The sequence below is a fragment of the Alexandromys fortis genome, unplaced genomic scaffold, assembly GCF_014885135.2.
Source record: "Alexandromys fortis isolate MF-2015 unplaced genomic scaffold, M_Fortis_MF-2015_v1.1 scaffold_8_1_9099942, whole genome shotgun sequence".
Classification (NCBI taxonomy): Eukaryota; Metazoa; Chordata; class Mammalia; order Rodentia; family Cricetidae; genus Alexandromys; species Alexandromys fortis.
The window spans coordinates 8429808-8454134 of record NW_026067898.1 but is presented as its reverse complement, the minus strand read 5'-3'; the positions used below and the strand labels follow the sequence as shown (position 1 = coordinate 8454134).

Below are 24327 nucleotides of genomic sequence, written 5' to 3'. Positions count from 1 at the left end.
GGGGGGGGAGGAAAATGGGAGGCTGGGAGGAGGCGGAAACTTTTTTTTCCCCTTTTCTCAATAAAAATAAAATTAAAAAAAAAAACTTTACCAAGTCAAAGCCAATTTTAAAATTCTAGGTTTGTATAAAAAGCTAAAAACACCTATAATACATGAATTCAAAGAAATACCATGTGTCTCAATAACTATAAAATATGTCACAGTCTCCAGTCAAAATTATATTTCAGAAAATATATGGAAAACTAAAAACCTGTGAAATGATCAGTAGAAACTGAAAATAACCAAACTGCCTATCTATAAGTATTTCTCTTCTCTGGGGTTGATCTGTAAAACCAATCTTGATGGGAGCAACACTGAAAAAGAACTGGCGTGTTATACACCTACGACGCAAACCAGTCAGCATTTGATGTTGAGGGGTCAATTCCACCTTACAGGAAACCATACAAACAAGATCTAAAAGACCAAGTGCACAGAATTAACAGATATGGAACAATTCTACATTGAAACATTACAGTATTATAGTAAGACCACATACAATCCCCAAAGCACCAATTTCTATGAAAACATCATTTGCCTATTCTAATAAAAACAAAAACTGTTTTGTTTACTGAAGCTTCAGTTTAAATAAGTTTGGTAATATAAAACAGTTTAAAATGTTAGTATTTGACCATAAGATACCAAAAGACTAAGACTTAAGATAGTGACCTGAATGACCTGATTATATATGCAAGAAAAAAATAATTCAAATCAGGTTTAGTATCTATAATGCAAAACAAACAAAAAGAGTATACCAAAATATGATGAAACAAAAATGATAAATCAATCTGTTTTGGTTCCTATTCCTATTCACCACCGTCCCTCTAAAATTACTAAAACAACAGTGTTTTTCTACCAAATAATAGCACTTAGTAACTGACTGTTTAGGCTGAGCCTCAGCTCAGCTCGAAGTCTCAAACTCAAAACCATGTAACTGTATAATAAAAACACTACTGCTTCACCTATAAACACACATGTGCAAAAACATAAAAAGGGCCTTAGCTTTAGATTTTTATCCTAGCTCTTAAAGAAAACTAAATAATCTAGCAAAATAATTTCTTTTTTCTTTGTGGGGAAATCAAAACTTGGCCTTCTTATAGTGCTCACTATACATGTCCACTGTACATATCCCTCCTCATCATTAAACTGAAGTTGGCAACTTCAATCTTTAAGTATATAGGTTGTAAAGAAGGCATTTTTGCTTTCCTTCAGGTCAGTATATTTAAGGAACAAAGGCATGAATTTCATCCCAAGTCATAAGAATGACTCAATAAATAATTCAATTAAATTATAACCAGGTTTTAAAAAATAGTTAAAATTCAAAATGTAGAATATTATATAGTTATTTATCACTAGTGAACAATTCAGTTAAACAAATTCTGAGTTTCATTATGAAGCAATAACCTAAAACTAAATCATTAGGTGGAAATGTTTAGAAAAAAGGAATCAGAAGATCAAATTATATCTATATCTTACACAAAATAAAAAAATACTCAGAAGCTCAACATAAACAAATGTTAAAGCATCATAAGAAGCACTAAAAACAAAATTCTTATTCGTTCAATAGAACCTAATAGTAACAGTATTCTGCATAAAATAAAAAATAATACCAGATTCCAAATTTCATATTTTATGAAGTCTACTTAACTATCAGTACTGGATAGAAGCCAAGAATTTTCATATCATAGAGTGAATAAAAGATATTTTCAACTAAAGCAATGACCTAGGCCCTAGATAATCATAACTGAGTAATGGAAACTTTTTTTTTTCAAATATGGTAGCAAAGAAAGCAGCACTAGACTCACACAATAATGTGGAGACCTCATTGCGCTGATTACAGCGTCCATGACTATCATCTTAGACATAAGGTGTTCTGTTGAAGGACTTCTCTCATCAGCAGCATTATCAGTGTTGGAGAGGAGCATATCCCACAGCATGCGTGCCTTCGCCAAAGGGCAACACTGTGGAGTTGGCGCTCTCTCTCCACCTGGACCAAATGGGGCTCAACAAACTTTCATGGCAAGGGCTTTTGCTCACTGAGTCATCTTCTGACCTCAGTTTTGGGGGTAGGAAAAACCAGTCAACCACTTCAATGTCCACTGGCAGAGTTAATTTTTTATATAGTTGTGTATTGTATCATTTTATCATAAAAGAAAATAAGGAATCTAAAAGCAAGTCCTTGTTGATATGTCATACCTGGTACAGTTTTAGAACTACAGCAATTAATACCACTAGTTTCTTGTATTTTTGTTATAATCTGTTATCAAAGTATCTGGATGTACAGTAAAAAAGTTCAAGGATTAACATGACTTCTTCTAGGTCTCTTTGGTAAAACTAGATTCCAATGCTCTTCTGAAAAGTGATACAGAAAATTTAAAACCCTCACCCTAAGTGTGAATTCTTCTAATATCAGAATCCAGAAAAAACTTAGCTGCAAAGACAAGTGACATAGACTGGGAGGGAAAAAAATCTTAGTTCTAGCTCATCTCTAGAAATACTTACTCATATTTGCTGGAAGAAAACCTCAGAAGGAAGTTACCTTCTCAGTGTACTTGTAAATTCAACAACATTCTCTGTACAGTTCCTGCTCAAGAAGCTATTTCAATATGCTTTAAAAATACAAAATGAAAATAAAATTTCTGTCCAGTCCTCAATTTTCTACAACCCTAATGAATTTAGAGATCAGAACTTTAATCCTCCAGCTCTACTGACTACTAGTCCAGAGATGATTGAAATCATACTGTCTTACTTAATAGTTCAATCTATCCACCACTGTTTAAAATATATGCAGCTCTCTTTGCTCATCAGAAATATTTGGCATCATTTGCTATAGGATCCAGCATAACTATGTCATCGTGCAGTAATAGGAGTCTTGGAGAAGTTTTCGTCTTCTGAAGAAACAACAAGAAAAAAGGTGGCCGGCCACTCTGATGAATCCAAAGAGAAGTAAGAAAAGTTACTACTCTAAAAAACGCCCTTTACAAGATGGAATTACTGCTTCAGCTCTTAGTACTAAGGAGTCATCAGACCCTGCCTCAAGTTTAGTCTTCGCCTATTAACATTACCTTACTGGGGTTCACTTTGAGCCAGTTAGACTTCATTCCGGAGATTTCAGATACAAAATGGGACATCTGAGGGACTGTTCCTCCTAGATTAGATGAGAAGGAAAAGTATGGCTGTGTTGTTTGCTAACTATCCAGCTTGACCTTAGCAGAAGAAATAAAGAATAGGACCCATTATCAAGATTTATATTTTGTTGTATTTTTTTCCTTTTCCTCTTTAAAAAGAAAATCAAACAAAAATACTATTGGCTTTCAAGCATTCACTTTAGCTTTCATAAGCATGGTTACTCATGAAGGGACTTCAGTCTTTCCTCTAGGCATCTTCAGTATAAAATCCTTTATTCTCAGTTCCAAGAGGTCACAATGCCAAGGCAGATGGTTTGCATGTGTCAGCATGCAGCTCAGAGCATGACTTAAGCAAAAGAAAAAGGTTGACACTGTGTTTGGAGTTGATGCTGCAGACTTGGAGACGAAGATGCATTCACTCAGCGTTGGAAGTACACAGGCTCAGTCACAGCTGTCTGTATTTATGTTCGCTTTGATACTTGTTAGTAAGCCAAACGCCAAGCCAAATTCCACACATATTTCAGGTTCATTCCTCAAAGTTAAAAAAAAAAATCTTGAATCTCATACTAACTTTCTGATATCTAAAATATTCACTGCTTCATATAACCCAGCTAAAGCAATTCTAATGCTTTTATGAAAAATAAATCAAATGTATATGAATGATAATTGTTACTTAATTTATGAGCTTCCAGGATGTATTTAAACACTAGGCAATAGTAACAAAATCTTATGGTCTGTTTCATAATTTTAGCCATGTTCCTAATTTAGAAATGAGTGACAGGAAGTGAGTGAACACTACTAACAAGAAACGCTGGTAGTTTTCTACTTCAACTGCTCAAGTTCCCAGGGAACGACCTTCAGAGTTCCTACGATAGACTTGCAAGAATAATTCTAAAACACGAGTTCTAGTAAATCTTGTTGCTATACAACAAAGTGACTCCTTTATCACAGATGATGCTAAGTTCATGGACTTCTAATAAACTGTCCAAATGAAAAAGTGCTATTAATATTAACCAAGTTGTCCAAAACGTGCAAGGATGACTTTCCAATCCTAAGATTCCTGATTTCCAATCATCTCTACCATCTGAATGGTAGCCGCACACCTATTCCACCCACATATATTCTAAATATTCTGCCCTTAGAACAGTTGTTTCTTAATTTCAGTGCTTCATTGTGACACATCAATGGGATTCCATGAGAGCATCCCTAGTCGAGTCTCTAAACAATGCTTAGCCGGCTGGTGCTAAGTGCTGCGATCACAACATGATCCGCATTGGAAAACTGAAACACATCATCTCAATCACAGAAGCCATCAGTGCAACAGCTGACATATGCATGCTGAAGAACTTGGTAAATTAACCACCATCATCTAGAAGTGTTGTGCTCTTATTATCAGGCTATACACGCTACCAGACAAACACTTTACCTAGCACGGTCCTACCTTCACTGCGCTGGCTCTGTGTTGAGGGTGCACTTTCTGATGGCATGGGGCCAGCTGAGCTTGAGTTTTCCACCGCCTGCCTCTTTTCAAAACTAAACTCTGGAAGTCGCGGAGCTTGAGGTCTGGTTTTTCTTGCAGGATTCAAGAAAAAACAGTAGGCACAGCGAAAAGCTACATAGAAGTTTTTAAAAATGAAGAAAGAAAAAACAAATTTCAAGAACTAATCAGATAATTCACAAGATTATTTTTATAAATAATCAGACTCAAGTTAAAATGTATAACCTCTGAATTTCTACCTTACTATCATTAATAGCTGTGCTAATCAACATTAATTTTAATGCATACTACATGATTACTATGAGAATTCAAATATTAATCTTAAATGTGTAACAAGTTAAATAACAGTTTAATAGCAAAACTACATAATTATTTAAATACTTGACTGAACGTGGATTTCTAGTCAATAGAATAATTACATATTTTAAGACCCAGAATCTTGTCTAAGAAGATGTAGTATGTTAAATTTCTAAAGCATAACTTATCATGTGAGCATTTAATAATGGCTGCATATGAAAATAACTGGTGATCTTAAAAGTCAACGCTAATGCTTAGCTCCGACCCCCAGTAATTAAATCGGACTCCCTGTAGATGAGTCTGGGTAGCAGAATATCTGAGAACAGCTGGCCTAGAGGCTGTGCATTCTAAAAAGGAATTGCATTAGTTTTTCTCCTTTGTTTTTAGTATTAAATAAGGAGACAATGTATCTGGTCAATATGTACAGGCAGTACCTAAAATAAAATATTACATGGAAGTAGATGAGAATGATACATTTAAGAGTAAAATATTTAAACCTAACTATCCAAAAATCCTTACCAATGTATTCGAATTCTTCTTTCAAAGCCATGCCATTGTGAGAAAAACACTGCTGACATATGAGAGCGTACCTACACCACAGGGAAATAACACACTGGTTACACTCAGATGAAGTTCACCAGAGAGGCCACTTAGTCATTGTGACTCATGTCAGTTACAGATGACTCTGCCATAATAAAGGAATGTCAGCAAATCATTAGCAACACTCCTTAAGCAAAAGCTGAAGCTAACCAAAACCCAAATTTCAACCAGTTTGAAATACGATTTGAGTTGGGAGTATAGCTCGGTGATAGGATGCTTGCTGAGCATGTGCAAGACCCTGAGCTCTTTCCCCAGCACCTAATAAAATACACAGGACATAAAGCATTTGAATGTATATGTGCACATGTAAATAGATGTGTATGTATGGGCATCTATATATACAAGACATTAAAAATAAACTAAGGAACAACTGAATATATCCTAAGTTAACAGAAAGAAGTTTAGAAACTGAGGGCTTGAGAAATGGCTCAGCAGTTAAGATCATAGCATATACTTCTCTTCCAGAGGACCGGAATTTGATTCCCAGCACCTACATCAGGCAACTCACAACCATCTGTAACTCCAACTCCAGGGAGTCATGTTTCTGACTTGTGTGTACCTACATTAATATACACAGACACACATACAGACAACTTAAAAATTAATAAAAAAAATCTTTTTTTTAAAGTTTAGCAATAAAACACTTAAATTTCTCAATGATTTATTACTGGAGATGAAAACTTCCAAATTGTGTTTTATTAAGGCTGGAAATGATGGAACTTTCTTAGAGAGTCACAATAAATATTATAAAAAATAAGATAAAGCACAAACACTGAAAACCCTTACAGAAAATAAATACATTCAATTCTATATAATTAGGACCAACAGTAACTTTTTTTATGATGTGGTTCCTGTACCTTTCTCATTATCAGTTATACTTAAACCTCATTCTCATTTTCTGGTCTCTAATCAGATGGTTGGCTTAATCAGATCATTCTGTTTTGAATAACATACAACTTATATTAGCATTAAACTATGCTCCCTTTATGAAACTGATACTAACTAGAGAAGTTTTTTTTTGAAAGTAGAGTTTTTTTTTAAGCCTACACAATGACAAATGCTTTGCACACTCATAACTACCTTCCTGGATTTATGGTAAGGACCAAGTAATACAATAATCTGAAAAACGTTTGAAAAATAGTAAGAGCTAAATAATGCACATTTTTTACTACTATTGGAAGTATTACCATCACCACCACCAACAGTGATACATATAAAAAATTCTATTTCTCATTAACCTGCCAGGTTTGTACTATTTTTCCTCTCTTCAGTTTTAACAATTGGAACAAAAATAATTCAATTTCTCTAAAATGATAACAACTACAAGCCACAAAATATCACAAATATACACATATACTGGCCAGTAATTTTTTTTTATGTTCCTTTATCTACTAGTGCAGCAAACATTACCTGTTCTGTGGACCATCACCAACTAAATATTCAACAATTCTATCCAGAGCACCTCGTTCTCGGGGGAGAATGGGTCTTGCTAAGGGTGGACCTGGAGGATGAAGGCCTAGCAAAGAAATAAAAATCAGAAGAAATTTGTGTGTATACAATACATATACAATATTTAATTCAACTACCAAAGTGATTCAGTTGTATTAGAATATTTAACATTTGTTGAAAGATTTTAACAAAACAAAATACTAACTCTTATAAATCTCTATACAGCATGAAATGTTTAATAAACTATACTATTAAAATCTACTAAAAAGTCTATGATAGTAATTTAGACTTCCATTTTGAACTCAGAGTAAGACATCAGGGTTACCTTCCCCAAAGACTGTGAGAAATATGGGAAGTGTATTAAAACTCAACAACATGTGCATCAAACAATATATGTTAAATTTCCCTTAGAAAACTAAAAAGACAAACCCTGCAACGCCCCAGCTTTTGCTTACAGTCAGTTTCTAAACAGAGGTAGGAGGTAAACACAGTTGTCACCAGGGTGGATAAGACGGCCCTGGGGCTCTGGGGAAACAGATGCAGAGAAGGGGCAACACGAAGAAAGAAAAGCACTTAAGTGTTGTGGAGTATCACTGTAACTATGTAAAGCTGTCTTACATTTGTTTATGTTGCATTTGTTTAATTATATCAACATGTGCTGTTGTTTTACTTTGCCTGCCTAAGGCACCTGGTTGGTCTAATTAAAAGCTGAAAAGCAGGCGGAAGAATCTAGGCTCCAGAGAGAAGAGAGTGAGGGAGACAATTAGGACCAGGCAGCCACCAGCCACTGGAGAAAGCAGGAAAAGGAGGACATAAAGAATGAAGGAAAGGTAAAAAGCCTGAAACAAAATGTAGAAGAGGAAACATGTTAATTTCAATTTAAAAAGCTAGCCAAAAACAAGCCTAAACTAAGACTGAGCATTCATAACAGCAAGTCTCCATGTTATGATTTGGGAGCTGTTGGTGGCCCAATAGAAAGCCTGTTACACTTAGCATCTACAGAGGCCCTCTCAAAACACTCAGCAGATTACTGACCAGCCCATGTATCTAAAAAACAGAGTAGAAAAATCTCCAAAAGATTAAAGAAAACAGTATTCATACACAATCAGAATGACTGCCTGTTTCCAAAAAAGGAAGGGAGGGAAGAAGGGAGGGAGGGAGGGAGGGAGGGAGGGAGGGAGGGAAAGGGAGGTGGGGAGGAGGAAGAAGAAGAAACACACCCAGTAATATAAAATCTGCCTTTTCTGGCATTCAAAAAGTACTAGCCAAACAAACAAACAAAAGTACAATGTACAGTGAAAAAAAATTGTTTCAGATGTGACTGAATTAGTAGGGAAAAATACTAAAACACTTCCACGTGTTTGAGAATCTAGGCGTGCTAAAAAGACATGAGACAAATTACAAGTATTAACACTAAACTTCACAGAAGTCTACAATGTGTAGGATGAAAAAACACACAGATGAAATAAACAGACATTTAGACATTATAAAAAAGGTATTGGTGTAGTTGAAGACATGGCAATAAAAACCATATAAAATGTAACAAAATAGACCAAAAATTAAGGGAGCGGGGGGGGGGGGGGATCAGTAAGTTATATAACAATGAACAGTTCTGTAGAGAAACGAAAAAGGTATACATAATTAAAGAAATAGTATATAACTTTTTCCAAATTTGAGTTGTAAAGACACAGATAAAAGAATCTTAACAAATCCCAAACATAAGACACACTATTTTGTACACACAAACTGCTTAATAATAGGCCGAAAGGGGTACATTATAGAGAAAAAGGCGACAGAAGACTTAATCAGATGCAGGCTAAAACAAAACTTATCTTTAACATTCTGAAAATGAAAGCTGTCAGACTAGAATCTGTATCCAGCATAAATATGTTTTTTAAACAAAAATAAGGCAAAATGAGATCTTTTTCCAAATGTTTAAAATAAAGAATTTATCATTCATTGGCCAAACTACATTACAAGAATAATTTTTAAAAATCCTTAAAGCCAAAGGAAGTGACAACAGGTATAAAAAAACAAAAATAAAAACAAACAAACAAAACCAAAAAGTAGATCTAAGCTTCAGGGGCGGCACAGCCCTGGCTGTTCTTGCAGAGGAACTGGACTTGTTTGCCAGCACCCAGTGGAGGCTCACGACCATCTGTAACTCCAGTCCTATTAACATCTGACACTTCTTCTGTTCTCCATGGGTACTAGGCTCACAAACACAGAAGGCTGGGCTTAGCTGTGAACCAGCCAAGACTACATAGTGAGACTGCATAACTGATTAAATAAAAAAATAATTGTGAGACTTATAATATGTATAGAAGTAAAATGTAAGATAAAAGGAAAAGAATTAAAATAAATAACACAAGAGCCAAAAGAGGGAAATTGTTAACTGTATTTTTGTCAGATCTTTAAAACTATATGTGAGATGGTATCACATCACATGAACAACTGTGATTAGAGGTATCTACTAAATATCAGCACAACCATTAAAATCACATGTCAAAAGTGTTACAAACAATATGGCAGTGAAAAAAGATTAAATGTAGTCACAAAAATTTCAGTTCAAAGGGAAAGAGCAAATGGAGAAAAGGACAGCACACGCATGGGACAAAGGAGCTCACGTCCCACAAAACGTTTAAGCTCAAATCCAAACACAGTCACGGCACCATGGTCAGCACCGCATGATGAAACAGGCTCAGACGGGACAAAGAAGCAACTCTTCAATATATGCTACGAACATGCTTTAAAAAAAAAAAAAAAACTAGAAAAATAAATAAATTTTAAGTAAAATACAAAAATATGCTAACACTAAGCATAAGAAACTTTAAATGACTATAAAGGTCACAAGGACAAAGGCATCAACTTATCAAGAACTAGGGACCAGCAAGATGGCTCAGTGGGTAAAGGTGCTACCACCAAGCCTGAGGGCGTGAGTTCAGTCTCTGGAGTCCACGCAGTGGAGAGACCCTAACCCCGCAAGTTGTCTTCTGACTTCCATGCCCATGCGCACAACCATGCACACACTCATGCGCACACACACCCACAAATGAATAATGACATACAGCTTTTCCTTGAAGTACAACCATGCCAAACATCCAAGTGCATCATAACAGAACGTCAAACCCATAAGACAAAAACTAACAGAAATTCAAGAAAAGATAGACAAATAAAAATTATGATTAAAGGTTTTAACATTTTGTTACCAATAATTGATTAAAAATAAATAAATCTACAAAAAATCAGGGGGAAAAAAGACTTGAACACTCACTATCACCAGCTTTATCTAATGGACTTTTAGAACTGCTCTACCCTAGAGAACAAATACATGTTTGTTTTGTTTTGTTTTTCAAACAGAAAGAAAGCAGATACCAAGACATGGCATAATGGGTCATTAAACAAGCCTCAATACATTTAATCAGATCCAAACAGCACACAGTATATTTCCTGACTACAAAAGAATTAGAATCAGCAGCAGAAAACATCTTAAAGCTCACCAAGCATTTAAAACTATCTAACTAATTCAGGATGCAAAGCAAAGTCAAAACAGAAATTAGAAAATATTTAGCTGAACTAAAAAGAAAAAGGAAACATAAAAATATATGTGTAGCTAATACAGTACCTTAGGCAAACATTCTACCACTGAGCTACATTCCCAGTTTTCAAATTAGATTGTGAAAGCATTTATATCAATTTAGGTGGCTTTTACATATTTAAAGTGAACATGTCCACAAAGCAATCTGGATACATAAAACAAAAGATTTCATTCAAGTATCTTAGGCTTCCTGCAACTTGGTAATAACTTGATTAAATAACTTGGCAACTTTAAAAATATGCATCTTAATACTCATGATGTCATGGGGAACAGTAAATAATAAACATCAAAAGCAATTATTGTAGGAATACTGGGCATTTTTACACAGTTTGGCAAATTATCAAGTACCTGCTGCTTATTAATTTTCAAACATATGGGAGCACTGCGGTAATATACATTAAATTGATTCTCTCACAAACATGTTGGAATAGAAAAATGAATTACTAATTTTCTCTATAATAAATTGTTTAACTCATTCACATTTTTGGCAATGTACAATATAAACAGTATTTCCACAGAAGCTAATTAGAAACGTATGCAAAACATGTTTTATTTACATGCACATGGAACTTCAGCTAGTTGCTGTATAGCCCTATACTAGACAGTATAGTCCTTACAACTATATACGTGGCTAAGTTGCCTGCGAGTCAAAGACTCTTACCCGAGTCTTCAGTTCTTAAACAAACAAAATTTGAATTTACAAATTATGGGTATCTCAAATCACCTACAAAACAACTAAAAAAAAAAAATGAACTGTTTCAGCCCATTAAGCTGTCTCAATTTCACAAATATATAACTATTTTATCATTACACATAAAATTGTAAGGTATTAAAATTATTTTAAATACTAAGATTTTTATGCATTCCATTCAAAGTCAGTTCTCTTACCTTGTAAATCAATAGTTTCCTAGTCTTCTAAAACCTTAGCTGCATTTTTATAGGAATGCAAGCAAAAAATCTACCATAAATAACACTGGGGTTTTTCTATTTAATAAATGCTCTAAATACCCAACTGATTAAAGTAGTGTCTACTCTCAAAATCATTACTCTAGAAAGTAGCAACTAGTCATAAAGTGCTAAAGTACTTCAATTAGAATTAAATACCATAAATAAAATAGTTTACTCTTATTTAATAATCTGACATGGAAATCTACACAAACCATGTCATCTGCTAAAGCAATGAATAGATTTCCTTGCCCTAATCACACTTCAAAAAATAAAGAGTGGCTGGCCATATGTTACAGCACTGGATAAAATCCACAGATCAATCACACTCTTAATAGAACTTAAAAGAAGCCTATCAGAAAATACTATAGTTCCATGACTTAGGAGAAAAAAATCTACTAGCTCATATTTACAAAAGTATATCAGGCACTACAATGCTTGAATATTTTTCCTGAAATATGGTAATTGTCATGTTTTAGTGTCTATATGAGGAATTAGCAAAGAATATAAGTACTTGCTTAAGTGTTCTCCTCTATCCCAACCATATATAAATCTAGAGCCATTCTAAGAATTGAATATAAAAAGATAATGCTACACTGTAGACTACAGAACGCTACAAAGTTTTATTGCCATTTAAACAAAGAAGCCATAACAGTTAAATGAGCTCAAGAAATAGGTTTGGTATCACAAGGTGCCAGCTGTAAAGAGTTATAGCTAATTGAATATGGAACTCCTGCTTAATCAGATAACTGCTCTGCTATTTCCAAATGAAATGCCATTTCCATACTGTCTGAAAATGGCCCATTTTATTGGTAACCAGAGAAAACAATATAAACTGTAAATAACATTAAGTGCTGTGTTTACCCATTCCAGGCACTGAAGTAGCAGGGGATCCAAGGCGCCTGGGTAAGGCTGGAGCAGCAGTCCTTTCCGGAGGTCCCCCTGGAGGTCCCCCTGGAGCCGATGCATCCTTTGAAGGCCCAGGAGTGACTGGAACTTGTGGAGGAGGGCCCTGATTAGAGCTCGATGGTGCTGGGGAAAGGTTTCTCTGAGCTGCAGTTCGCTGACGAATCTCTGAGAATAATAATATATTCTAGACTTAATGTCTAATATATTAGCCACAACCATAAATGACGTTTACTGAAATTTTTTAGCACTAACAGGCACTGTTTCTAAGCATTTATAATGTGAATTCTACAGAACATACAAACTAGAGAACTCTATGAACCCCTAATCCAATTGTACAAATTTATACAACCAAACTAGCCAGGCGGCGGTGGCGCACACTTTAATCCCAGCACTTAGGGGGCAGAAACATGCTGATCTCTTGAGTTCAAGGCCAGCCTGATCTACACAGTGAGTTCCAGGACAGCCAAGGTTACATACACACAAGATAAATTCTGTCTTGAAAAACAAAACAATAAAAAAACAACTTGATTTATCTACTGACAAATTCAATGTAATAAAGTCACCAGCCAGTTACGTGTCACATCTTTTTATAACAAGCCTTCTAACAGTGATGCGAAAAAGAAAACATCAGAATTGGTGAAAATTTCAAACAGTAGATTGTTTTTCAAGACTAAAAATAATAATTTTAATAAGGAAATATATACATGTATATTCTGGAATAATAAAATAATTTAAGTAGTCATAAGAACACTATCTAAAAAGTATGCTTCAACTACTTAGGTACCTACTCCTTCACACTATGGTCACCTTCTTGGGACACTGATTTATGCAATATATTCAGAGAAGAAAAACTTCTCTTGTGTATATAATGTTCTGTCATACATAACCTTAGTACAAAATTCTCTACAGCAGAGATTGGTCCAATGTGCCAGATTGAAGCTGCCGCTGAGTTTGTAGTTTTTGTTTACATATTATCAACAGTTGGGAAAAGGCACAAAAGGAGCACATGGCCCTTACGGCTGTTTACTGACTGGCTACACAGACTGTTTCATGATCTACTAGATGACCTAAGCGACATAAACAGTCCCTCTCACACCTTAGCATCAGAGAGCAAATAAAGAGACCCTCTGTGACTTTTTAATTCTGTACATCACAGTAAACTGTCACAAGCCTAAATTACTGGGTTGAAACTAAAGAAATCATATGTTCATTGGTCTAAACAGTAAAAGTGCATGAAACATTTTCGATTTGGATTCTATCTGACAGTTTTTTTAAAAAAAGATGTTTGTTTAGATAGAGTAGATCTATCATAGGGTACATAAATCATAGAGTACGTATATCAAACTCCTTAGAAGGACCTGGAACTTCTGATCCTCCTGCCTCCATATCCCGGTAGTAGAATTAGAGGCATGTAGCATCAAGCCCAGGACTTCACATACCCTAGACAGACATTCTATCAACTGAGCTACACTCCAGCCTTTAATTCTCGACAGAAAGATGACATTAATAATCAGTCAACAAAATTTAGTTACCAAATATAAGAATATGCCCAGCTATACTAGTTTAAATTCAAAACTAAGCCAGACTCAAATTACATTAGAATAAACAAAAGAAAATAAGTTTAAAAGTAATTCTAAAACAATGTTATAAGAAGACTCTCTACTCAATCTTCCTTAACTTCAGCTACATTGTTTACTGCATAATGCACACAGCCTTTTCTAAACTGATGACATCTCTCAACTTTGCTTCCTCATAAAGAAAATACTTAATCACTATGGTTACTGTAAAGAATGAGAAAATTAACATTAAGAGCTTAGCCAGAGCACATGAAAAGTACTTAATAAGCAGTAGTTATTAGTATTAGCACTAATAAACAGGTCCCATGGATTACAATAACCAAAAACTAAGCAATCTAAAGCCAAGTATAGTAAACCACACGGAATGCAAGTAGTAAAGAGGCAAAGGCACAGATCGACTCTAAGTCAGTCTGGACTGCGTGGGGAGCTATAGTTAGGTAGTACAACAACTGCCGGAAATCAGCAAAGCCCTGAGTTCAATCCCTAACACTGGAAAAATGAAAACTAAAGAAATAACAGTGGAAGCATTCTTAAGCAATCTAGTTCCTACAGGGATTACATTTTATAGGAACGGAAAACTGACTCAGCACTTAGGAGCAGAGTAGGTTCAGTTCCTGGAACCACATGGCAGCTTACAACTGTCTGTAATCTCAGTTCTAGGAGTTCCAGTGCCCTGTTCAGTCTTTCACGGGCACCTGGAAGGCATGAAGCACACTTACATAGGAAATATATATAATAAAAATTATTTCTTTTCTATGTAAGTGTTTGCCTTTGTGTATGTATGCCACATGCATCATGCCTGGAGTCCTCATCAGATCCCCTGGAACTAGACTTGCAAATGCGTCACCACTAGGTGGTGGTTGTTTTCCCACAGGACCTGGGTTTGATTTCCAGCACACACACCAACACTGTGCTCAACAGCTGCAGTTCCAGGGAATCTGACCCCCTCTTTGGGCCTCTTCTAGCACCAGGCACACACGTGGTACAGAGATATACATGCAGGCAAACCACTCATATAAATTAGAATAATAAAATATTTAATTTATACGTTAAATGTTTCACAAGTTATTTTGGGGTTTCTTTAGTGAAAATCTAACCATGTAAAAATTAAAATCTGTCCCTGGTGCATGAGTTGGCTTTTTGGAGCCCATCCCTATGGTGGGATGCCTTGTTCAGCAGTGGGGAGGGGCTTAGTCCTGCCTCAACTTAATGTGCCAGGCTTTGTTGACTCCCCATGGGGGAGCCTTACCCTTTCAGAGGAGTAGATGGGGGATGGGTTCAGGAGGAGGTAGGGGGTGGGTGTGGGAAGGGGAGGAGGGGCAACTGTGGTTGGTATGTAAAATGAAAAAAAAATTTAAAAATTAAAATCTTTCTCTGTAGCTTTCTGTTAATAATTCTTGAGCTGAATATTCTATAATGAAAATATAACTTAATTTTACTTTTCAAAATTGACCTAGGCATTTCCAGTAGTAATTTGAATATCACCTTCTAACTCACAGAAGCTATGGACTATTCATGGAAGTATCTCCTTGCAATACTGGACAGACTGTGCAACCACATAACTGTTTGAACATTCTCACATAGAAAGGGCACCATGTCTTAAAAACTATACTACGAGGCTTTATTTTTGTAATGCCTCTCAAGAGACTTGGTAGATATCTAGATGGTTTAATGACTCATCCAACTACCCACTACTTTCCAAATGCAATCACATCAAACTATGTCAGTCTACTTTCTCTAGCTAGTCCAGTGGTTCCCAACCTTCCTGTAATACTGAGACCCTTTAATACAGTGCTTCTTGTTGTGATGACCATAACCATAAGATTTCCATTGCTACTTCATAACTGTAGTTTTGCTATATAATGAATCACAAAGTAAGTATGTTATGCAACCCCGTGAAAGAGTCATCAACCCTCCCAAAGGGGTCACGACCCAGAGGTTGAAAACCACTGCTCTAGTTGCTCCTTTTCCACTGACATTGCCATAACTTTGTATGATTCATGACCTCTTCTCATATCTATACTAGATTATATTATATCCTAAATTTTATGTCTCAGTTTTGTTCTCTGTTCTATCCAATCTCCAGGATTTTTTTTTTAAAAAAAAGGTCTTCTTGATTTAGATTTCATCTTACACCTGTCACAATGGTTATGACAATAAAACAAATAACAACTCATGCTGGCAAGGATGTGGAGTAAGGGGAAAACTCCTCCATGCTGGTGAGACTGCAAATTTATACAGCCACTATGGAAATCAATGTGGCAGTTCCTCAGGAAGATGGGAATCGATCTACCTTAAGATTCAGCTATATTATTCTTGGGCATACACCCAAAGGAGACATCATCCTACCAAAGAGACAGTTGCTCAACCATGTTCACTGCTGTTCTATTCATAATAGCCAGAAATTGAAACAACCTAGATATCCTCAACAGATCAGTGGTGAGAAAATATGGTACATTTACAATATGGACTATTACTCATCTGTTTTTTTTTAAATGAAATTGTAAAATTCCCAGGTATATGGGTGGAACTAGAAAACATCTTGAGTAAGGTAACTCAAGATAGACAAAAATGTATGTATTCTCTTATATGTGGATATTAGCTGTTAAGTCAATAATAACCAAGGTATAATCTAGAGTCACAAAGGTTAGGTACAGAGTAAGGGACTAGGAGGGGACAGATAAATCTCTCTAGGAAAGGTAAACAGAATAGATGGCTGTAGGTGGGATGGGGTGGAGAACAACTGGAACAGGGGGATCAAGTGGGGAGGGGGGAAAGGGAGAATGACAAGGGAGGAACATAAGGAGGAGGAGCTAAAATTAAGGGCCTTTTGAGGGGTAGTACGGAAACCTAATACAGTAGAAGCTTCCTAAAACATATAAATATATGAAGACAATCTAAATTAAACTACCAAGTAAAGGGGGAAACAGAACCCCAAACTGAACAGCTCTTGTCACCAAATGAAGCTTCCAGGAATCCAGAAATAAATTACATTTAAGTTGAGTTGCTGGCCATAGGGGTCCTACAGGAAAAACAACAACAACAAAAACAAACAAACAAAAAAATCAGTTTGTTGCCAACACTATAGGTTGCTATCCATAAACTGGTGGCAAGTCCCTATTGCTGAAGACACCTACAGAGCTCACTAAATGTGGAGAAGTCTAGTTGGTGCCTACATAGACACTACCTATATATGCCATTGTCTTTGGTACAGGAAAGTACTCTACCAAAGGAGAAAAAAAACAACAACCCAGCTTACAAACCCTTTGATCTACATACAACATTGTCTTACCCACAAGACATGCTAATGCAATGGTGGGTAAAGCTTGTGGGAGTAACCAACCAATATCTGATTTGGCTTAAGGCCCACTCCACGAGATGAAACCCATACCCAACACAGCTTGGGTGACCAATAACCTAAGACTAGATAGCCCAAAGACCAGAGGAAAAACCAAACACTACTATTCCACTAAAAGAACATAGCAATAAAATTACTCCTAACGACATTCTGCTGTACTCATTGATCATTGCCTTGCTCAGCCATCATCACAAAGCTTCCTCCTGTAGTAGAAAGGAACAAACACAGACTCACAGCCAGACATTAAACAGAGTAAGAGAAACCTGAAACATCCCTAAATGGGTTTCTCCATCAAATCCCTCCCCTCAGGGATGAGGGAATCCACAGAACAGGAGGAGGATCCAGTGTAAGAACCAAAAGGGATAGAGGATATCAAGGAAATAAGGCCCTCTAACTCAACAGGATCAAGGCACATGTGAACTCAAAAATCTCCTATTCATCTGTACTGGCTGGTTTTATCTGTTACCTTGACACAAGCTACAATTCATCTGAGAGGAAGGAGACTCAGTTGAGGAAATGCCTCCATGAAATCCTGCTGTAAGGCATTTTCTCAATTAGTGATCAATAGGGGAGGGCCCAGCCCATTGTGGGCGGTGCTACACCTGAGCTGGTGTCCTGGGTTCTATAAGAAAGCAGTCTGAGCAAGCCATGAGAAGCAAGCTAGTAAGCAGCGCCCTTCCATGGCCTCTGCATCAGCTCCTGCCTCCAGGTTCTGCCCCTGTTTGAGTTCCTGTCTTGATTTCCTTTGATGATGAATAACAATGTGGAAGTTTAAGCCAAAGAAAAATAAGCCTTTCCTCTTCAACTTGCTTTTGGTCTTGGTATTTCATCATAGCAACAGTAACCGTAACTAAGAGAGTACATTAGAATTAAATATAGTTCTCGATTTCAAGATCTTGAAAATGAAGTTTAGTCCTCGAAAAATTTAGTCTTATATTGATGGAGGAAGGTCATTGGTTAATTAAATAAAGAAACTGCTTGCCCTGATAGGTTAAAACATAGGTGGGAGGAGTAAACAGAATAGGATGCTGGGAGGAAGAGGAAGTGAGCTCAGACTCGACAGCTCTGCTCTCTGGAGCAGAGACACCATGCTCCGCTCTCCCGATAGCTCTGCTCTCAGAGCCACATGCAATGAAGCTCCGACCCAGGATGGACCTAGGCTAGAATCTTCCCAGTAAGCGCACCTTGGGGTGCTTACACACATTATTAGAAATGGGCTAGTCCAGGTGCAAGAGTTAGCCGAGAAGAGGCTAGATATAATGGGCAAGCAGTGTTTAAATGAATACAGTTTGTGTGTTGTTATTTCGGGGCATAAGCCACCAGGCGGCCGGGGTGCTGGGGACGAAGCCCTGCTGCTCCTATTTCAACATTATATAATCAAGATCTTGAAAGAAATTTAATTTTTCATCATTCCCAAATACTTACATTTCTATATAATATAGAGAGTACTCAGAAGTTTATATTGTGGCAAATTTCATTTTTCATTTGTCTAAGCTTTATCGCTTTTTAAAATGAGACAAAAATCTTCCTGTCTTCTAGTCCATAATCGCAGCAAACATTTCTACCTAATATTTATGCACAGAGATCCCTACTTTGTATGCTTATTCCTTCATAGCAAAAAATAACCATTTTTTTAAGAATAAAATTATCTAAAAACTCCTTATCAAAAAAAAAATGTTAGGGAAAGATCTCTGAAGGTCAAAAAACAAAGAAAAATCCAGAAACCATTTCAGTTAGAAGCTGTCTAAGAAGAAAAGACAACTAAACATTACTAGAACTCAAATGGTATCATAGAACAGAAAAGAGTAACATACAGCCTTCAGTTAACAATATGAACATATCACATGGCTACAAACATACCTTCTTGTTATGATAAAAGGAGAAACTTGGTGCAAGAAAAACAGGAACTCTACACTGTCTTTGATATTTGTTTACAAACCAAAGCTGTTCTTTTTAAAAAAAAAAAAAATGAAATCTACTTGGAACTGAAAGAGAACGCCGGGGAAGATGGGTTAATCATCCAGTAAGCATGCTATTTCTTTTAACATAAAACCTTGGCAAATCAAACAATACTATCCTCAAAAGTTATAGTCAGTCTAAGCACAGGAAACATTAACAACTCAGTTACATAAAATAATCTATTATACATGCATCAATTTTTGCAGGTCAGCATTTGTAAGAGAGCTTGCAAAATAGACACTTCAAGTTAAAATCCTTTTGGAGAGTAGCCCTTTCAAGAGCCATATATGAATGCAATATATGTATTCAGTACTTTACCTCACTTTCTGTTAATCAAAACTCAGATGAAAAAGTAAGAGAAGGCAAGAAGGAATGAGAGAGGAAGGGAAAAGAGGAGGGAGGAAGGGAAGAGGGAAAGCGAGCATGCAAGTGCAGCAGAAACTAAAGATTTCAAACCAACAGAAACTCAGAACTAACACAAACATAAAACCAACACCTATGTAACCATCACCTGTAAGAACAACAGCAGGTTAAGAAAGGTGGCACACTTCTGCAATCCCAGCACTCAGGAGTCTGAGGCAGAAGGATTGCCACAAATTCCAGATTAGTCTAGGCCACAGAGTGTAACCCTGTCTGCAATAAGCAAAGAAGATATGAAACTAAAAGATGCTGAATAAGATTCAATGTAACTAAAATGTAATTCTGAAAAGGTAGAATAAAAATTATAACACAATTTAGAATTCTTTAAATTAGGAAAAAAAACAGAATCAAGATATCCTGGAATAATATACCCCTCCCAAGAAGTGTATTTTAGTTAAAGTTTTAAGTTTTTGAGAGAGATGGGACTGGGAAAATAGCTCAATCATAAAATGTATGTAGTACAAGTTGCAGGACCTGAGCTCAGTCCCCAGAAACCACAAAATGAAAGACCGGACAAGAACCTCCTTTGTAACACCAGTGCTGGGGAAGCAGAGACAGGAGGTCTCTAGGTTGCTAGCCAGACAACCTAGGCTATATGGGGAGCTAAAGGAAAGTGAGAGACCCTGCCTCAAAAATAAAAAAAAAAAAAGATAAACAGCACCTGAAGTGACAGCATGAGGGTGTCCCCTGGCCTCCACATACATTTGCATACACATGTGTGTATAACTATACATACAAGAGGATATACACACACGCAATATAAATTTTTAAGGTTAAAAAATGATACCCTCATCTCTTTATCCTACAAGGCACCTGCCTATAAGTATTAGATACATTTTTAATTAAAAGTCTTTATTAATTAGAGGGAGAAAACTGTGTGCCTGTATGCCACGAAGCATATGTGGAGGTCAGAGGACACCTTCAAGGAGTCAGTTCTCCTTCTAACTGTGGATCCAGGGGTAGACTGAGGCCATAATCATGCTTGGCAGCAAAAGCCTTTACCCACTGAGACATCTTGCCTGCTCCTTAAATGCATTTTTTAAATGGCTGATCAAAATACAGCTGAAAATTAATCCTCTCTAAGACTATCCAAAAGCAGTGCAAGTATCCAAAGCAAATAAATCAGCAGTAGTTTTCTATAATTAGGATATGGTGTCAGAAGAAAAATTGTATTTGTGTCTCAAAATTTTCTAAAAAAAGTTTAAATTCTTAAAATAACTTGCTTGAAATATTTTAGTATTTAGAAAAGCAACAGCCATAGTTTTTTGCAAAATACCACACTGAAAAACATATTTACTAGTGTTAATACTTATTCAAAGAATTTCTTCAACATTATTAAATGATTCCTACAGTCAAGCTAATTAGACATTCCCATCATGCCAGTTTTTCTGTATATGGAGAACACATAAAATCCACTGTCATTGCAAATTTCAAGCAAACAATAAAGCATTGCTAACTACAGTCACCATAGTGTGCATTAGTTGTCTGTGTGGCATACTCATTTACTTAACTACAGCTCTGGATTCTTTGACCGATATCTGCCTACTGCCCCCGTCACCTCTGTATCTCTGGAAACAACAATTTTACTCTCAGCTCCTATGGATTCAGACTTCAGCAGTACTTCTTAAAAGTACGTACACAAGGGCTGGAGAGATGGCTCAGAGGTTAAGAGCACTGGCTGCTCTTCCAGAGGTCCTGAGTTCAATTCCCAGCAACCACATGGTGGCTCACAACCATCTGTAATGAGATCTGGCGCCCTCTTCTGGCGTGCGGGCATATATCGAGGCAGAATGTTGTATACATAATAAATAAATAAATCTTAAAAAAAAAAAAAAAGTATGTACACAAATTGTTTCACGCAGAATAAAACTTTTTTCTATGATTGCTTAGCAAATGTATAAACTATAGAAAAACTTAACACTGATTATGAATATGGGAATTTCTTTAGAAACATATATATCTAATTTATTTTAATTGTATGTGAACTTTTACTTTTACCAAAAAAAAAAAAAAACAGTGAAAAAATAAAGAAAAGAACAAGCTAATATTTCTCTAATTTAAAATCCTAGTTATAAAGACTGGTTATAAATTCTTCCCACACAGCCATACCAGTTAGGAAACCTAAAATATGACTCATTTAATCTTCATGGTCCTTGTGGATATTTATAAAAAACATTCCCTCTCAAAGCTATAAATAGTATCGTAACTTTGAAACCAGGCTTCAATTCTGCATGGACCAGAGTTAGTTTTCTATGTATCTTTTTCTTCAATGCCACAAAATCTTGAAAACTTACCAGATTCTACTGAAAAAAAAATAAAGATTAAAAACTAATGCAAACTCAAAATATTCACATTCCACTTCAGGAGATATTTCATATAACCATATGAAATGACTTCTGGGGGCTGATGAGGAGACTCACTAGGTAAATGCTTACCGCATAGGCCTGAGAACCTATGCTCAATCCCTTTAACCTACAAAAAGGTGGAAGGATTGAGTCAACTGCACAGTTACCCTTTGACCGCTACACATGAGCCCTGGCATACATGACCCCCCCCACAACACACACATCCCACATACAATAATAATAAACTAAATTTAAATAATTTGCAATAAATATAAAATGACTTGAAATTTTATAATACTAAATGTAAAGGTGATGATAGGCAATACAACTCCAAATATTTGTTGTTATATGAAATTTCTTTCTATATATTTCTATATGAACTATATAAAAAATTCATATTTATTCAATCCTCATTTTTCTCATTTTTAAATTATTTACTTTTTTATTAAGTAAATGTGTTATTTTAAAGTTTTTTAACTGTCACAAAAATCTTCATTCTCCAGAAGGAACTCATAAAAATGAAAAGATATTAATAACAGATATTCCTAAGACTATTATTTGCAAGGGAAAAAGCTCATTATAATATAAGTAAAATTAATTAAATTTCAAAATTAAAACCAATTATTTATTTTAATCTCAATAAATATTCAATATTCTAACTTATCAATGTATTCCCACAAAATAAAAGCAAAAATATTGTTATCTATTCTATGTCATCTGTCAGATTACCAAGTACAAATGAACATAAAAGCATTTAACTTTTTACACACCACCAACACACACTTGTGAACTCACTTGGGTAAATACGGATCTTTCCAACAGCAGCAGCAGTTTCTACAAAGTTATTTACCTTGTCCTGGTTTTGCAGTTACAGCTGCTCCAGCAGATGGCGGCTCAAACTCCTGTCAATTACAATCATGTTTAAATTACGCAGTCCCGAATACAATGGAGAAGTTGTAATGAAAAAACAGAGTCACAGTTTTACCTTTGCTTTCTTTGATTCTGGATCAAACCTTTCGAGAATTAACTTAGCTGTCTTATAAGTTTCTTTTTCCATGACTTCTTCAAGCTACAAACAAAAATTCCCATAAATTGTTATATTTTGAATCATTATTTGTTTTTATAAATCGTCTTCAAAAGATATTAAAATCTTGGAATCAAGAAAAATAAAATCACCCCCTCCTGTTTGTACTTACATTCAGCAAATATATCTAAATAGAAAGATTTCCTACAATCAAATAATTAAAATCCAAGCTTTTAAAATAGTTTCTAACCTCTAACACATTGCTTGTATTTTAGCAGCTTTACTGTAGGAAATACCAAATCTGGCTAATTGTTTACATATAATGAGGAGAATAATCACATGCACCGACTGCAATAATGGAATGTGCAGAAATCTATCAGCCATCATTATCGGAAGTTATTAGACATGACAAGCAAGTGACAGGCAATTCCTCAGATTTATTTCCTCATAGCACTTAATGCTATTAATTTAAGAAGGTCGTTAGCCAAGAGCTTTACAAAATAAAATCTCTGTGCCAATTAACTGCTGTCAGCATCGATTTTAGATTATTTATTAGCAGAAGCAATTAGCTTCTGAGAGTGCAGTGAAAACTCACTAACTGGAGAACAGCCATGGCTTTGCTCAAGTGACTCAAAAGCTAACGTCCTCCCCACCCCCTTTATTATTTTTTTTTTACTTAGATTCAAACGACTTTAGAATAAAAAAAAAAAATCCAACAGGATTTAAGTAAAATTTGTATTGGGTTTTACGCTCACACTAGGGCCTGTAATTAAAATGCTTCTTGTTCCAGCACTTTACTTACTATGCTCTCAAGTCACTTTAAAGTCTAATACAGGGGTTTGATTTTAAAAGTAATCACTAGTAAAATATCACTTCAGCAATACTTAGAGTTAAGATCTAGTCTAAGATAGTCAGCACGAAAAAAAAAACTACGGTGTAATATAAAATGCTTTTGGAAAAATTGGAACAGGACCTTCTCCTTCCCAGTGACCAATAACCACTTAGATTCATTATAGGTCGTGTTCACTCCAGGGACACTTACTTTAGAAAGCGACTCGAATGACATTTACTTAGCTAAAGCACAGCTTTAAAAGAAATAACCCAAACAATAGAAGTTAATAGATTCCCCATTAAATGTTCAACATTTAAGAAGCTAAGTTCTGAGAAGATTAATGAATCTCAAT

At 35.7% G+C, this 24327-nt stretch overlaps 1 protein-coding gene across 2 annotated transcripts in view; it reads right to left on the bottom strand.

The window, feature by feature from the left end:
• The window catches only part of Lnpk (lunapark, ER junction formation factor), a 58272-nt gene that overhangs the window by 9064 nt on the left and 24881 nt on the right, over positions 1 to 24327 (bottom strand). The window contains exons 7-13 of one of the 2 annotated variants that reach the window (XM_050120841.1): positions 23105 to 23188; positions 22970 to 23021; positions 12416 to 12625; positions 6970 to 7075; positions 5479 to 5549; positions 4606 to 4776; positions 3102 to 3184 (exon numbers count right to left, since the gene is read on the bottom strand). In XM_050120841.1, the coding sequence (XP_049976798.1) occupies positions 3102 to 3184; positions 4606 to 4776; positions 5479 to 5549; positions 6970 to 7075; positions 12416 to 12625; positions 22970 to 23021; positions 23105 to 23188 (777 nt within the window). The remainder of the gene's footprint in view (positions 1 to 3101; positions 3185 to 4605; positions 4777 to 5478; positions 5550 to 6969; positions 7076 to 12415; positions 12626 to 22969; positions 23022 to 23104; positions 23189 to 24327) is intronic. The other variant, XM_050120833.1, reaches the window with a different exon arrangement.